The sequence below is a fragment of the Gopherus flavomarginatus genome, chromosome 17, assembly GCF_025201925.1.
Source record: "Gopherus flavomarginatus isolate rGopFla2 chromosome 17, rGopFla2.mat.asm, whole genome shotgun sequence".
Taxonomy (NCBI): Eukaryota; Metazoa; Chordata; order Testudines; family Testudinidae; genus Gopherus; species Gopherus flavomarginatus.
Window position 1 is genome coordinate 25,861,638 of NC_066633.1, and position 17,788 is coordinate 25,879,425.

General features: G+C 43.3%; 1 protein-coding gene across 9 annotated transcripts in view; it reads left to right on the plus strand.

The window, feature by feature from the left end:
- Window positions 1–17,788, plus strand: part of FKBP15 (FKBP prolyl isomerase family member 15) — a 108,881-nt gene that overhangs the window by 28,848 nt on the left and 62,245 nt on the right. For 6 of the 9 annotated variants that reach the window (XM_050926474.1, XM_050926473.1, XM_050926468.1 and 3 more), the window contains 9 exons: window positions 1,851–1,941; window positions 2,598–2,667; window positions 5,545–5,619; window positions 8,465–8,563; window positions 9,142–9,291; window positions 10,886–10,954; window positions 12,769–12,912; window positions 13,358–13,500; window positions 14,157–14,205. In XM_050926474.1, coding sequence (XP_050782431.1) covers window positions 1,871–1,941; window positions 2,598–2,667; window positions 5,545–5,619; window positions 8,465–8,563; window positions 9,142–9,291; window positions 10,886–10,954; window positions 12,769–12,912; window positions 13,358–13,500; window positions 14,157–14,205 — 870 coding nt within the window. In that variant the 5' untranslated portion in view covers window positions 1,851–1,870. The remainder of the gene's footprint in view (window positions 1–1,850; window positions 1,942–2,597; window positions 2,668–5,544; window positions 5,620–8,464; window positions 8,564–9,141; window positions 9,292–10,885; window positions 10,955–12,768; window positions 12,913–13,357; window positions 13,501–14,156; window positions 14,206–17,788) is intronic. The other 3 variants (XM_050926475.1, XM_050926469.1, XM_050926476.1) reach the window with 1 other exon arrangement.

The following is a 17,788-nucleotide window of genomic DNA, read 5'->3' on the forward strand; positions in this document are numbered from 1 at the left end:
GAGGAGTTACTGTATTTCTCCAGCTTTGAGGCTGCAAGTGAGAGTCCTCACCAGAGATAGAAGCTTTATTTTCTCTTTTGCTATTCTTTTCTTTCCTCTCCTATGTGTGGTTTTTTCTTTTTAGGAAATTGAATTGACCTTAAGAACAACAGCTCCAGTCCATCTTAACTAACTTCTCTTTTCCTCCAAAGGACAGTCATTCCATCTTTAATACCAACTAGCAGACTGTCAAACAAGGGTGTTTCCCTTTAGCTGGAGAGAGATTTTAGAAGGAAAAGGGAACAAGGGATGTTGTTAAAATGAAAGCCTTACTTAGTACTTTTCAAATGCTTCAACTTTTTCCTTTTCTTTATCTTTAAGATCCTTTTAACCTCTTATTGTTTGCCTACTAAGCAGGCTGAGGTCTTTGTAAACTAAACCTTGAACCTTGTTTAATGTTGGCCTGTGATTGCCTTATGATAACACGTTTAGCCCACATGTATTCCATCTTAATTAATACAACAGCACCTAAATAACTTCAGGAATGTGTTTTGTGTTAAGTCCCTTCAAGTAATGAAACAAAACTTGCCTGACCTGATGTGCTGTATCTGGCATCCATAATTTCTTCAAAATATTGTTCCTTCTACAGTACATGTAAGATGTCAGTGAGGTATTTGCCATCAATATTCATTTTATGATGCACAATGCTTGTATGATTTTCAATATGTGTGTGCTGGCAAGCAGTTTTTCAAATTATACAGTATATTAGTCTGTACTTCACTGTACAGTATGAATACTAAAACAGCTGCTCAGAGTGTGTAAAAATGCAAAGTAAAGGATTTGGTTGCTGCTGTTGGGAACAATCACTGTTGTGATTGGAACAGACCACAGATCTCTTGAGATGTCAGTAGGCATATTTTCCATTTTTTATCAGTATATAACATTTCTCTAGTATTTCCCCCAACGCTCTTCACAAAAACGTGAACAAATTTTACCTTCATCTTACCACTGAGTAAGTGAGAGTTCAGCATAGAACAAGGTCCCTTGTCTTGGGGTTGTCTGTATGGAGACCTACTGCATGATAAGTTGCTGTATGTGTCTAGAGCACCTCAGCCTGCTGCACATAAAGTGACTATGTGGACCCTGCTATTGCGCACTAGAATTTCCCTTTTGCACTTTGACCTGTTACGCTGTTAAACAGCAGTAGATCAACGTGCACTGGAATCTCCCAATGCACAGTAGTAGAGTCCACATGGACACTTAGTGCACAGCAGTCTGGTGCACTGTAGATTTACACCCTGGCTCCTACACACAGTGTCTGCTTACAGACAAGCCCCAAGCGAGGGACTCTGTTCTGTTCTAAACTTTTAAGTAAACTAAGGATTGAACTTCAGCCTTGGTAGTTTCCTTGGCTTGTTTGGGAAATGGAGACCCTTAATACTGTTGCACAGTGACCTTTTGGTTGGATTATCTATTACCTGGGTAAAACCATAATGATGGCTATCCCAATGACCTTGTCAGTTGCTGTCTCCTCTGACCATCCATTTGAGATTTGCTGCAATGACAGCTTTGCAACAACTGTAGTTGCACTAGTAGCAGCTGTTGGGCAAAGAACAGCTCTCACAGACTCCTGTTTCTCTTCTGAATTTGGTTCTTTGCGTTGGTAGGGACTAGTTCTAGGTAAATACAAAAATGGATTCACCATCTGGGTCAGTCTACATCCACTTTGCTATTAGTTTGATAAACCGTCTACAGTAGACAAATCAGTGCAATCTTAAACTTAAAGCTACTGTATTTTGAAGTATGCTGGTCAATTCCAATTGTGAAAAAAGTTCCACTGCTGTCATTTCTCACTCTGGTTTATTTTTCAGCAGGTCAGCCAGCCCAGAAGATGCCTACAACCACAGCGGTTTCAGCAGCCCCATCAGTATTTGTCGCTGCAGCAGTTCATGCCTTTCGATAGTAAGTATCATAGTAAGCAGAACTGAGAGTTTCTGCGTTGGCCTTTCATTGCTCGAGACTTGGACTCCCAATTTTAAAGTTTTATCACAAGCAGAAAATATTTTTGGGCAAAGAAAGGGATTTTTATGTCTGTATCTCTGTTACACAAATGACCCATGATTTGGTACAATTATTGGGTCATAAAAGCCTATGAATGGAACATCTGTATTCTGCAGGTTAGGAGTATATGATCCATTGCCTGATGTCTGGGAAGCCGAGGACTTAAACAGTGAGGGGTGTTGCATGTTTTGATTGAGGAGCAGTAGGGGGATTCTTGCACTGTTTGTGACCAACTCAGTCAGATCCTCTTTTACCAATGCTAAATTCACCCCCTGGAAAACCAAAGGGGGGAACCTAGTACCAAAACTATACATGTCTGTTTGTGTTCTGCTGTGGAAAGATGACTCAAGTTTAAAAAATACCAGAATTTAAGTTCCCTATGGCTTTTTTGGGCAAGCTAAAAAGATTTAGCTCTACTAAGTTTAGGAGACATCAGTCTGACATAGAAGTCTATAGGAAGTGGCCCCTGGATATCAAGGTGAAAAACTCCTCATAAACACCAAAGAAATGTGAAGAAGGAATGGATTTGCATCTGACTTTCTTACTTTGCCTTTTAGCACAAACGGGCAGTATGTGAAGCAAGGCAAGTATGGAGCAGCTGTGGTGGGGAACCATGCTACCAAAGAGGTGAGAGAGGCTGCATTTCTCTTTAACATACTCCTATACTAAAAGCACATCTTGTTCAAAGCCGAATTGCTTCTCATTTTTAATGTTATCATATTTAGTGCCATTCCTGTTTGGTGATTTCCAGCCCTGTTAGGTTTCTTGGTGGCTCAGCACCTGAGCTACTTTTGTAGCTGCACCTGTTCTCTGAGCATTCAGCAAGGCTATTGTAAAGATATTTTCCCACCTGAGACTGAAACACATTAGAGAAGGTGGAATGTCTGTTCCATTGCAGTCTTTTTGTGCAAAAGCTATTTTGGTATTTGTTCGGATGCTTTCAAACTGTGAACCTGATCTCAGATCCATTAGTAAATACATATGCATATCCCGTATAATTCAGTTCATGTAAACAGATTGATATGAATTATGCTGTACTTGACCTTTTTATACAAAAAATCAGTTCTTGAATGCAGCTCCACTCTTATAGCTATCTGCCACTCTGAGTGTAGAACAAAGGAGTATTTAGCAAGCTGTTTTAAAAGAAATAACCTAAATTCAATCTGCCCTTGATCTGGTGCTGCCTCTTACCCTCAGCCAGCTGCAGCTTCCCTTCTTCTGTTGTCTCCCTAAATTACTGTGTGGGGGGTTTCTTCTTTTTTTTTTTTTTTTTTTTAAGAAAACTGCTTACAGTAAACTGATTTTGAGACCTTTTGGGTTTGCTTTTTTAACCCCCCCTCCCCCTCAAATTCTTTGCTGAACAGGGAAGTGGAGGGCTGGCCAAGCATGAAAGAGAGGTGCTTATACTACCTTTAAGGCTCTCTCAAATTGTGCTTTCATAAAGGAGGTAATGGGCACAGGTATGCAACTGCATGCTTTGTCTGCAATATTCATACTTGTTAACCTTTATTTGACTACTGTTCAGTAAACCAGTGATGTGTGTGCTTAATTTTGCTAGATAGCTGCTGGCCATTGCTACCTGATCCATTAGAGAGTTGAGGAGATCTTTTCATCTTTCAGTGAACAAATTAATTGGGAAATTAATGTTAGACTGTTAATGCAAAACTCTGACTGCATGGTAAACCTCTCAAAAGTCAAGAACTACAAAAGTTATAGTTGAACACCCATCCTTTTACCACAGGGGTTGGCAACCTGTGGCATGCGTGCCAAAGACAGCACGTGAGCTGATGGCATGCTGCTACCTGCCAGGGTTGCAGCCCCACTCAGCCCCACCGCTCTCTCCTGCGGGGGCAGGAGGCAGAAGCTTGGTCCTGCTGACAGCCAAGCTTCCCCCTCTCCTGCTTCCCACAGCGTGGTGCTTTCTTGCCCCTTCTCCTCTCCTTCCCTGCGCTGATCACCCTTGCGAGGGGGAAGGAAAGCAGAGCTGCAGCATGCTCGCTGCCCTGGGGAGGAGGCAGAGAAGAGGTGGGGGACAGACAGGGGCCCTAGGGAAAGGAGTGGAATCGGACATATCCCCTCCAGCTCCCTGCCATGAGCGGCTCACGGCAGAGGACTGAGAGTACCCCTACAAGCCAAGCACCCCAGCCCTCTGCCCTGACCCTTGAACCCCTGCCACACACACAGCCCTCTGCCCTGACCCCTGCACACCCCATGCCCTGACTCTTGCATTCCCCCACATCCCCACCTCTGCCCTGAGCACCAAACAGGAGCACCCCCCCCCTCATATTCCCACTTGCACCCCTGGTCTGGGGTCCCGGTGGCCAGCCCCACTCAGCCCACTGCCAGTCTGGTATCCTGGCTGCTGGCCCAGGGTCCTGGTTGCCGGCCCCTTGCCAGCCAGTGTCCCACAGCCCCGCTCAGCCTGCTGCCAATCTAGGTGAACGGAACCCCAGACTAGCAGCATAAAATCAGCATTTTAATTTAATTTTTAAATTAAGCTTCTTACACATTTTGAAAACCTTGTTTACTTTACATACAACAATAGTTTAGTTATATAATAGACTTGTAGAGAGAGACCTTCTAAAAAATGTAAAAACGTGTTACCGGCACGCGAAACCTTAAGTTAAGTGAATAAGTGAAGACTCTGCACACCACTTCTGAAAGGTTGCCAACCCCTGCTTTACCATATCCCTTGCATATAGGTAGTCTTATGGGCTGAAAGATTCATGTGTTCTAAGGTCAGATGGAACTATTGTGATCATCTTGTCCAGGGGTAGACAATGGGCAGACCACGGGCCAAATCCGGATTGCCACACACTTTTTTGAATGGACCCAAAAATCTTTTGTTTTGTTTTCTCTGGAGTCTGGATCTTAACTATATCTTGACCAAGAAATTTGGACCTTTTAACAAAAAAAAAATTGATTACGCCAATCTAGTCTGACTTCTGACTTGTCTATGGTCAATAATAGGGTTGGGAATAGAACCCAGGTCTCCTGAATTCCAGTCTAGTGCTCTGTCTAGTAGGCGACACAACATCTAGAGGAGACTGTGACCTGAGCACATTTCCTCTAGACAGCTCTCCACCCTTACAGCTGTGCTGTTAGACTGCAGAATAGGAGGAAGCAGAATACAAAGCAAGAATCAAAGCTGATTTGGTGTAATCAAAGAGGGGTGCTTCAGCAAATGAATATTTAAGAGCTATGAGGTGACTCTCCAGGCCAAGTACATATGTATGGAAAAGTGTTGAAAGTATATGCACATACTGCATATGCTCTAATACAGAAGTGTATAGATTCATGCAGAGTACAGTACAATCTGCTATTTACATTTCAGCAGTTAAACTTCATTGCTTGAGTGCACCTACTGCTGGTGCATTTGGCAGACAAACTATGGCCCTAATGCTACTGTATCTCTCATAGTGCACACCAGAATTTCACAGATGTGGGGGGATTAATTTTGTTTGTTTTTGTTTTCCCCTCCTCTCTCCTTCCTGTGGAATCAAGTACAAGATTCTCCTTTATATCAATCAGCAGCAGCAGGTCACGGTTGCCAGGATCCATCCAGGGTTTGTGCTCACGGTAAGACTTTGCATTAGAAAATCTTTTTTTTTTTTTTTTTTTTTTTTTTTTTTTTTTTTTTTGGTAGTCATATGTGTTTGTCTACACTACAAATTTACATTGGTATAACTATGTAGTTCAGGGGTGTGGGGAGGGAAAAAAACACAGTATAGGCAGCACTATGTCAACAGGCAGGCTTCTCCCATCAACCTAGCTACCACCTCTCGGGGAGGTGGATTAACTATGGCAATAGGAGAAGCTCTCTACTGACATAGTAGCATCTTCACTGAATCACTAGAGCAGTACCGCTGCAATGTTTTAAGTGTAGACCTGCCCTTAAGCTTCTGATACACCATACTCTGTACAGCAGCTAGGAATTATCACCTTCCCTCTCCTGAAATAATGTTGTCCTCTTGGCTATAGATTGTAAAGTCTTTGCGACAAGGCATGTGACTCATGCCCTGCCTACACTGAAGGGAAAAGTTGATCTAAGCTACGCAATTTGAATTACATGAATCGTGTAACTCAAATCGACATAGCTTGGATCTGCTTACTGCAGAGTCCACACTATGCGACATCAATGGGAGATGCTCTCCCGTTACTCTTCTCGATCAGGTGGAGTACAGGAGTCAACGGGAGCGCAATTGTAGACAAGCCGTCATTCATGTTTTGTAAAGCGCACCATGAATTCAGAATGTTGTATAACTATTCTATTCTTTCTGTTCCTATCATAAATTGCACAAGGAATTTTTTCAACAGTAGATCTCACAGCACTATACAGTGGAGATAATCCTCATTTTACAGAGCAAATTACATTGCTTTGCTTTTCTTGTACACTTGCAATGGGATCAAAGAAACCCAAATTCACATGTGTCCTAGACTTTTCTTAAATGATTATGGGAATGGGAAAAAATGCTGTCTGATGAAGAGAGGGCAAGAAACTGCCTAAGCTCTGTGTGAAATCTGACAGCATGTTTCTCCTTCAGAAAGAATTTGCAAGCCTTTCAGAAAGTTTCTATTTAACATTTCCTCCAATTTCAGAGAGAACCAGAGTCCTGAATAGGTGATAAATAGCTATTAGTAACAAGTAGCAGGAAAGATGTCAAGCCACCTCCATCCCTTTATTTGATTTAAGAATCATTCCTCTTTCCCTTTAGCTCTGTAATCCATTTTCAGCAAGCTTGTGTTATAAAGCACTTCCAGTCCATGGATAGTATCAGGTATTTATAAACAAACATGGAGCCAAAGCAGTGTTCTTACTAAAATGTTTTGCCTGTGCTGATGGCATGGGATCTCTAGAATTTCTTAACAACTAGATTCTGTCCTGTTTTAATATTGACTTGACTTAACTATTGCCAAAACTTTCAAACCTGGTATCGCAGATCCATGGGCTCTGGTGTATGCCCCAGCCTGTAACCAGTCTCTTGGGAGTGACTCCTTTTTAATGTATCAGGCCCCAAGGACCCAGGCAGTTCCTCCAAGACTGGGCCTACAGCAGCAGAGATCCTTGTCTCCCTCTTCATAGCTCCCTGCAGCCAAGTCAGACCCCTGCAGGAGGCTTGTAGTGTACCCCTTTGGGATGCAGTGCTCTCACTGGAGATGTACAGTGACACAGGCAGCCTTTTCAAAACAAAGCAACTATTTTAGTTGCCTGGCACACGCAAAATCTGAAAATCCTTAAATAAGCTGCAAGAGGCAGAAGTTACATCATAGTCCATCCTGGCCCAGTCAATGCCATCAGCCAAGCTATGATGGACTCTGTTCCTTGCTCGGCTCTCTGTACCCTTTTTTTGCCCAGATTAGAGCTGCTATGACCCTCCAAAAGGTAGCCCTTATTCCAACCACCTGACGCCTCTTCCCCTTTGTTCTCCAGTTCAATTCATACGGCTTTCCTGGTGGGGTTTCCTGGTGTTAAGTGTTTGAATGTTCAGTTGCTGAGGGGGGAGGGTGTCTTCCAGGGGGAGAGGGATATCTCTTTGTCATCCTGGGTCCGCTTTGTTGGTTTGGGTCGGTTTCAGCCACTTCTTTTATTTACCCATTCAATCCATTCATTCAGCTAAACTGTGTGCACACACATACCTGTGTCTTGCTCTGTCCTCAGAGCAAACTTAATCCTTTTCCTCCTACTGGGTAGCAATGTAAAGTATGGAGTGAAAACAGAAATACACATAGGATTCATTTAAAAAAAAAACAAAAACCTCCAACTGTCACACTTGGGTGCCTAAAGTTAGACTCCTAAATTCATGGTTATGGAGCCAAATTGAGATGGGCTGATTTTTTCAGAAGTGCTGAGCACCTATTGGCTCCCACTGATTGTGGGAACCAGGTATGTTTTACATCTCTGAAGATCAGGCCGCTCATATTCAATGGCCCAAATATAGATTTCCTAGCTTTACTTTAAACATCCATTTTAGGAAATTGTGGCTCCTATGAAGAACTTGCTAAATATACAATTTACAAAGTTCTGACACATTTTTATTCAGGGTACAGACACTCCCCGAGTTACGTAAACTCGATTTACGCAAATCCGAGCTTATGGAAAAAGTTCTGTAAGCTGGAAATAGGAGGGTTGTTTTGTTTTGTTTTGTTTTGTTTTTTTCACATAATGGTCAGAGATATGTTTCCAACTTATGCAAAATTCGAGTTACTCAAGGCATTCTGGAACGAAACGCTTGCATAAGTCAGGGAGCGTCTGTACTGATCAGAGGAATAAAGGCTAACTTCTGACATCTGAGCCTGGTTCATTTTTAAGCAATAGAGGAGTTTTATCTTATTCAGTAGTTTTTTATCATAATTAAAATCCAAGTGCTTGAACTGAACACGTGTTTGTAATTTTGATATATGGGACTGATTTCTTTTTCCATAGGTTCAGCCCAACAACTACGGTACATTTTATGATGATCAGAGACACAACTGGTCAATCATGTTCGAGTCAGAAAAGGCAGCCATGGATTTCAGTAAACAGGTAATCTTTTTAAGCAAGCAGGCTGCACTCTTGCATTAACTCTACCTATGCTGTTGGTGCTATATCCTGTTCAGAACAGCAAACAAAAATCATGGTTGCTCACAATTTGCCTAGCTGCATTCTTAATCAAAGCCCAGTTCAGTCTCATCTCCCCACTAAAATTAAACTGGAAATGCATATTGCAGCTTTGTGAATGTGCTGAGTTTTGGCTGCACTTTGATTAGTTGGCATTCTGTTTGGTTCACTTGAATACAGGATAGCATGTCTCAAGTTGTGATACTCCTACTTCTCTAGCGCTTTCATCCAAAGAACTTAGTGTTCTAAAATGTTAATTAAACCCATCAACATGCTGTTGTGAGCTAAGTGGTTTTCTCATTGTATATATTAGCAAAGTGCTGCATAAGGAGATGAAGCATCAGTAATGTCCACGTATGTAAAGTATATTAGTAACACTCAGCTTCTTACTGATAAAGTGAGAAATAAATCCTATATTGCCTAACTTCAATCTAAGTGGAATTTGTTGTGCTGCTGCAGCTGGCCACAGACAAAAGGTGCTAATATTCGGACTTCCTTTGTAGTTATGCATTGCCAAATGCAACAGCAGCCCTTCACTGGACTCAGTACTGTACCAGGATCTCATTGTTGGAGAGGGGCAGGGATTGGAAGTAGGAGACTCTCTGGAGGTTGCCTATACCGGTTGGCTGTTCCAGAACAATGGGCTTGGACAGGTAAACGGGCTTTTACTACTAGAAATGGGTTAATATTAACACTTTTTCTTCCTCAGATTACGTCATTGGAAGAGACTTGTAATCTCAACACCATCGTGATGGAGAGAATACTTTGCCATCCAACTTAGTCTGAGGCATCCATGTCTTAGTTTGCCCTGAGAGCAAACTTATTCCTTTTTCCCCCCACTGGACAGCAATGCTAAATATAGGGGAAACTGAGCTACACATAGGATTTGTAAAAAAAAAAAAAAAAATTAGAGAAAATTCCCTTCATAAATTCCTTTGAGTATTGAACAGTGAGGATAGTAACTGGTTCCATATGTGTTCAGGAAGAGATGATCGATATTCTTGTGACTCATTTTTAATATCAAACATAGATATTTAACGTAAGAGCCATGAAAACAGAACTAATCATCCTGGCTTTGAAAATGTCTTGACCGGGCATCAGAGGTAACTTTACATCTGTCTTCAGAGCCTCCCTTCTCTAGAAACTTAGGAATGTTTGAAGATGTTACTCTTAAACCACAAGTTGTGCTTTGTTTAGTAACGAATTGGTTAGGAAAATGCTTTGAGGGAGGTTGAGAGCATCTTATTCCTACAAAATCAGCTTCTTATGCTTTGTGAGAAGAATGCTTTTTCCTCCAATAAGGCATCCAGATACTTGGTCAATAAGCTGACTTTGTTTCTTCTTTGGGAAGCAAGTCTCTAGGATGTCAGCATGATAGTCCTGTGGCTCATGATCTCTGCTACTGTGTAGATCAGGGATCGGCAACCTTTGGCACGCAGCCCATCAGGGTAAGTCTCTTGTGGGCTGGGCTGGTTTGTTTACCTGCTGCGTCTGCAGATTCAGCCAGTCACATCTCCCATTGGCTGCCGTTCGCCGTCCCAGGCCAATGGAGGCTGCAGGAAGAGTGGCCAGCACATGACGCGCTGCTTCCCGCAGCCCCCTGGCCTGGGATGGCAAACCACAGCCAGTGGGAGTTGCGATTGACTGAACCTGCTTGGCCCGCTGATCCCTGGTATAGAAGATCCAGGTCTAATTTCCTTTCCTTGCTGGGGAACACGATCATCTGTCCACTTAAACTGGTGGTACTAAGAGTACTAAGGTTATACAGTGGTATAACACTTTACAGAAGTTAAAATCTAGTTGTCTAGTAAACTCCCAGAGGTCACTAAGCTAGCAACAGGTGGCTGGGCCCATTGTACTATTGCTACGGCAATCTGGCTGTATAGCATTTAATTTGATTCACTCTTGCCCAAGCTGTAGAATTTAAAGTTGCTTTTCAAGCCTGAGTCTCCAGTTACTGCATGCCTACAAAACTGTCAGTGTGCAGTTGGTTAGAAATTTTGGGCATGCTGCATTTTTTTGTTTGTTTTGTTTTTTTAATCCCCTCCCCCTTGGTTAGCATTTATTTTTGAAGTTACCACAGTGAGAGAGACAAGTGGTGGTAGGTATTTATGAAATAAAGGACATTGTGCTTTTTTTTTTTTAACATTATTTACTAGTTTGAATACTGTGTTACAACTGCAAACTTCATCAGCCCCATGGTAGGAAGTCCTAGTGATTGTACCCTGTTAACCTTCAATTCCATAGGTGTTTGATTCAAACATCAACAAAGACAAGCTGTTGCGTCTGAAGCTGGGTTCTGGAAAAGTCATTAAGGTAGATCTTCTGGCATTTTACCTTCATCTTCTGTGTACTAAAGTCTTGTAGATCTTGGGGACTTCTAAAAGTTCTGTCTGGATTCACACAAACCATAATAACTTCTATTGTATTTATGATATTATGATATGACTTGTGCTTGCATCAGTGACATGAAAGAAATTGCTGACTTCTTTTTTTAAATCTCTTCTTTCCTTGTTTTGCACAGCATCTTGCATCTATACTTATTGACTTGCCTTCCAATAACCAAGCCTCTTGTTCTCTCTCAGTAATAGAGAGCAAAGTCCATAGAACTTTCCTGTGCAGTAGAAAGGAAGCTGCCTGTTTGAAAATAAATCTTTATATCAGGAGGTTCCTTGAGACTTTTCTGGTGGCAGCCCTTGTACCCTCCACAGGTTCCAGAAAAGTAGCTTCCTTGTGAGGAAACTCAGTTCAAGAAGAATGTATTCTGTTATGTTCATTCATGTGTACAGATCACTTGAAGCTGTGCGGGGATTTTATGAAACTCCTCTGAAGACATCAGCATCATGGCACCCCCTCTGGTCCATCAAACTGGTGCAGATCTGAGATTCTTTCATAGTCGGGGAGGAGGGAGAGGGTTTTTTTGTTTGCTAGGGGCTTGTTTGTGCAAGCTGGGGCATAAATCTACCCACACTAGCCTGCTGTGCCCTAAGTGTAAGTATCTGCGTGGACCCTGCTGCTATGGACTACAGAACTTTTAGCGAATGGCAGCAAGATCCACACAGACACTTCAGTGTGTAGCAGGTTAGAGTGGGGTAGATTTACACCCCAGCCTGCCCATGAACTAAGTGTTTTGTGTAAACAAGCCTCAAGATTTCAAAACCAGTTTTTCCCAATTTAAACTTTAATTACTACATTAATAGTAACTTTGTACTGGTCCTGTGGCAAGCTGGCACTTACTGAAGATTAAGTCTGTCATCTGTCTGTTTAAATGCATATCTGCCTGTTAATCCAGTAGCTGATATTGCTATAAACTGACTCTTTAATTTGCTCCATTAACTTCTACATATTTCTACCCATAATCAGTTTCCTTAAATGCTATGTCTAAACCTAAGCATGGCACTTAATTGGCCAGATTACTAACATACAGCAGAAGTTACCAGAGGTTACTCTTTAAAGTATACAAGTGTTGACCCATGAAAAATATGGATATGTCTACACTCAAACCACTCCAGCAATACAGCTGCAACTGTGCTGCTGCAGTGATTAGTGTGGTCACTACCTATGTCAATGGGAAGGATTCTCCTGTTTATATAGGTAATTAACCTCCCAGAGAGGCAGTGCTTCCATCAATCTAGCACTGTTTTCTACTTGGGAGGGGGTTCGCATAGCTACATCTCTCAGGGGTGGGTTTTTCACACCCCTGAAAGATGTAGCTATGCTGGTATAAGTTCCCAGTGTAGACCAGCCTTGAGTTAATACGCAAGGCTTCATCCAAGCTTCTCCAACCCAAATAGAGGTCCTGGAGACTGGCTGCGTCTCCATATTAAAGATGGCAGAAGGTGCAATTTGCTTCAGTGTTTGTGTGTTAGGTGTTGTCTTCTGATGCCTAGAAATTAATATTTCTACTCTTAATTGGATATCATGGGTCCTCTACTCTAAGGGTTTTTTATCCTAAATGGAGCAATGCTGTATCTCCAGGGCTTCACAAGAAACTTTTCAATATGCATATTGGAACCTTTGTAACCTGGCCTAGAACAGCTGCACCAGAATGGTTGCAGATATTTTTGTGTCACTGAGTCAGACTGCTGCTTACAAATCAACTTTCTCTTTTATGTTTCTGGAACATGAAGGGTTGGGAAGAAGGTATGATGGGGATGAAGAAAGGGGGGAGACGACTTCTTATTATTCCTCCAGCATGGGCTTATGGGTCCCAAGGAGTAGCCAGTCGCATTCCTCCTGATTCCACCCTGGTTTTTGAGGTGGAAGTTAAGCGGGTGAGTGTGTCCTTCCAAATATATTTTTGTACATCTGGTTTGAGCTGTTGGTTGGCAACACTTCTGTCATTTCTACTTGTAAAGTAACAATGTCCCTGTACGTGAGAATTACAACATAGTTAGAAGCTTCTATATACCCAGTAAAATATCAGGATAAGAACAAAAATATAACTGCATTACTAAGACACATCTGCTTTGAGATATCTTTCTTCCACTTGCATTTAAGATGTCCAGGAAAAAATTAATAACTTGATGAAGGCTAGATTTAGAGTGAGATGGAGAGGGAAACTTCAAACCTATAGTTCTGAAATAGATGTAAATTTTTATTCTGTAGCAAATGTGTAATGAACAAAACATTGGCCAGAATAAAGCAGAATACTAAACAGTTGTTTCAGGACCCAGAAAAACAGGTCTCTGTGTAATACCTTCTTCATGGTTTTCTTAGGTGAAGCTGGTAAAGGAGTCTGGCTCTGATGAGCAGAGTATTGGTTCTAGGGGTTCTTCTGCATCTTCCCCAGTGCCCAATTCGGACAGCTTCTCTGCAGACCCTGTCGGATTGCCTCCTTTGACAATACCGCCAAAGCCTGGGTAAGAAAATAAGGAAGCAGAATGAGTTCAGAGCTCCTAGAACTTAGTATTTGTGAAAATATCTGTAAGACCCAACTGATGGCAACCCCTTTAACACCTTCTCATCAACTATTGGGAGTGGACCACATCCACCTTGACTGAATTGGCCTTGACAACACTTATTTTCTACTTGTAAGGTAACTCCCTTCTCTTCATGTGCCAGTATATTTATGCCTGTATCTATATTTTCACTCCATTCATCTGAAGAAGTGGGGTTTTTTTTTTACCCATGAAAACTTATGCCCAGATAAATCTGTTAGTCTTTAAGGTGCCACCGAACTCCTCATTGTTTTTGTGGCTACCAACTAATATGGCTACCCTTCTGATACTTATAATCAATGACGTGTATTTTGCTATTCTGTAGTCATGGAATTTGCTACACAATAGTGGTACAGAATCTAAGTTGTCATATACAGTTACAAATAGCTTTCCAAACATGAAGTGTTGAAATATCTTTTGATGGAAAAGTGAAGTTTTTATGTGGGAACCTACAGTTGGCGGGTATGTTCAACAATTTAGAGATGTAGCGTACTCTTCATCAGTTCTTCAGAGATGGTTGTTTTTTTTTTTCCCTATTCTAACTTTAATCCCACCATTTGCTTGTTTTCTCTCTGCAGAGAGCCAGCTGTTCGGGCCAAGTCTAACTCTATAAGTGAACAACTAGCAGTAAGTGTTGCTTTAGTTAATGTGAAACATACACAAGAATGTCCAAATATTTAAGTCATTCCCAAATTATTAGAATAATGCTAAGGGCCTATCTGAAATGCATGTAAGCAAAGCATTATATCTTTAACACTTATATCGTGTTATTACCCAGAAGCCTCACTTGGGATCAAAGCCTAGTTTTGCTTTGTGCTGTACAAACATGGGAAGACTTAGTCCTTGTCCATTCAGAATTAAGACTGAAACTTTGTCTTTAAATGAACAGCAAGAGTTTTATACTGAAAACTAAGCTCCCTGGATCATCAGTGGAATGTTTTAGGGTTTATGCAGCCTGAAATGATGGATAACATTTTTGTCTGTCTGTAATTTACACCTCTACCCCGATATAACACGAATTCGGATATAATGCGGTAAAGAAGCGCTACTGGGGGGTGGGGCTGCATGCTCTGGCAGATCAAAGTAAGTTCAGTATAATGCGGTTTCACCTATATTGTATGTAAGATATTTTTGGCTCCTGAGGACAGCGTTATATCGGGCTAGAGGTGTACAAGCACCCTGGGGTTCATGATTTCCTTAGAATAGCCAGTAACCTCTGCTCTTGAGGGAATTCAGCACCAGAAAATTAAAAATTATGTGCACAATATTTTAAAATTTTGCAAATTTTATTTGTCAATAAATGAATGTGGCTCCAGCATGGCAGTGGGGAGCACAGGCCACTGGCTGCATTGAGGTGGTAGATCACCCCGAAACCCCCACCTCACCTGGTATAGAGACTCAGCAGTGAGGCTGCACCTCATCCTGACAGTGCAAGAGCTGAGCCTGCCCCTCTGCGCCAGGTGCACCACATGTGGGTGGGCAGGCTCAGCCCAACAGGATCCAGGTGTGGAGTGAGAGGTTTTGGTGTGGGACAGTCTGGGTACAGGTGGCTCAGTGGTGAAAGTGATTGGGGCTTGGTGGTGTTTGGGGGATCTGGCTGGGTGGAACTTGGTGAGAGGGTCTGGATGCTGGGGGAGTGGTGCTTGATGGGGTGGGGGTCCAGGTGCAGCTGGTTGGGATCCGTGGAGTGGGGGTCAGAGTTCAGCTGCAGAGTTAGTGGAGCCAAGACAGGTAGTCTCCTTCAGCTGGGCAGCTCTGTGTTTGCAGAATGAGGGGGACAGTGGCATGTAACTTTGTGTGTCTCCCCCCATGCCTTGCCTCTGTTTGGAGGGGGGCAATTCCTCCCAAAACTGTTCCCATGGTCCCCCATCCCCAGCTTCCCTTTGCTTCCCACAGGGAAACACAAGAAATTGGGGGAGGGGGCGCAGAGGGGGCAGGATTTTCTGCAGGCACGCAGTTCTGCAGAATCCCCCAAGGAGTAAACCTCATGGGAGCCTGAAACAACTCTGTCCCCTGGGTTCAGGGGCTTTGTCATCACTGACATTTTCAAAGAGAAACGCCAGTCTTAACTCCTCCTTTGCTTCCCTGTGCCCTCTCATTTAGTAAATTGTTTTAATATGTTGCATCTCTCATCCTGTTAATGGTTAGGGGCATCTTCAGTAGCTCCATTCTTTAGAAAAGCTTTTCATTTCACCTTGTCCAGTAGGTTATCACTTGAGGGTCTGGTTCTCTCCCATTTCCCTGGGTGAGACCATGTCTACTGGAGTTAAGGCAACAGTTTCAGCCTTGAATCTGACTTGCTTGATCCTCTACAGGCATTTTTAGGAGAGCTTGAGGATTTCCCTATCATTTTCAGTTGTGATGTGGGGAACTCACGGGCATATGGGTCTATATGCTTTTTTAAAAACATTATTTGTACAAGGGCCCTTAAAGGGTAATTTTGTACAGTATTTAAGGGCTTAGTTCCTTTGGCTCTGTGGGTGCTAATAGAACTGTAATGGTCTTTCCATATGTAGTGATCAGATACCATGGTAACAGTCAACTTAATACTCCTTGCTATCCATTTTATTTTTAGGTCCTCAGAAGTAAACCTTGTTAGCTGCAGTAGTGTGAGGTGGTCTCCTACGTGTTACAGAATAGAATGGGCTACTGTCAAGAAATCTGGGCTCCTTTGTATCGCTTATGCAGATGGAACACAGCCATAGAATGGAGTTGGTTAACTTTGAAAATCAGTTCTAGGAGTTCAGGCATGAAACTCTCCATCTTTTGCAGTGTTGTTGTAGCCATGTTTGTCCCAAACTATGAGAGACAGTGTGGGATATTATCTCATCTCTTGTTGGATCAATTTCTGTTAATGAAAGAGACAAGCCTTTGAGTTTCAGAGTTCCTCCTCAGGTCTGGAGAAGGAAACCACAGTGTCCAAGCTAAATAACAGGTGGGACAGATTGTTAGGCATAAAGGATTCACACCTGTTGAGAAGACAACTTAAAATTAATACCTCTGCTGTTGTAGGACAATTGAGAATTAGTAGGCAGCTGAAGTGTTACAAGTTGTTGTAATGAGCCATAAAACCAATCTCTCTGTCAAGTCCATGTTCTTCTTCGAGTGATTGCTCATATCCATTCCAGTTAGGTGTGTGCGCCGCGCGTGCACATTCGTCGGAAAACTTTTACCCTAGCAACTCAGTGGGCCGGCAGGTCGCCCCCTAGAGTGGCGCCATCATGGCGCTTGATATATACCCCTGCTGGCCCACCCGCTCCTCAGTTCCTTCTTACCGCCCGTGTCGGTCGTTGGAACAGTGGAGCGCGGCTTAGCTGACCTCCACTTCCCTAGCTACTCGTAGTTCTCGTATATAGTTATGCAGTTATAATCCTTTTATATATATATTTGTATAGTTATACGTTTTTTCTTTGCTAACATAGTTAGTTTAGTAATTGTTAGCGGGGTTCAGGAAGTAGCCCCTTCCATGAACCCGGTGCCGGAGCCCATGCACGGCTCACCGGGTTTTAAAATGGGCTCGGCCTGCCAGAAGCCGATGCCGAAGGGAGATCCACACGACTCCTGTTTGAAGTGCCTCAGGGAATCACACTTGACAGCTAAGTGCCCCATTTGCAAGGCTTTTAAGCCGAGAACAAAAAGGAGCGGGACTTTCACTTACCCCTCCACCTTTGGTGCCGAGCAATGATCAAGCGGCTGGCAGAAGCGCCTCCTCGGCACCGGACCCCGCCGGTACTGCCAAGGCCTTTCGGCACCGACCGTCGCCGGCATCGAAGTCGACTCGGCACCGCTCCCTTCCTCCAAGGTCGAGAGAGCCTACGATTCCTTCTGGTGCCTGACGGCTCCCCGGCACGCGCCGTGGTTGAGCCCCCTGCTCCTGCTGCTTCCGTGCCACCTGCATCGCAGCCAGAGAGCTCGTCTAAGTCGGATTGCCCGGCACCGACACCTGCAGAGGCACCGATGACATCGGCACCGTCGATTCCAGTCCCCCAGGGCCATTGAATCCGGTGCCTGGCAGCTCCCTGGCACGCGCCGTGGTAGAGCTTACTGCTCCTGCTGCTTCCGTGCCAACTGCACCGCAGCCAGAGAGCTCGTCTAAGTCGGATCGCCCGGCACCGACACCTGCTGAGGCACCGACGTCGGCACCGTCGATCCCGGTCCCACAAGGGCCGTAGAATCCGGTGCCTGACGGCTCCCCGGCACGCGCCGTGGT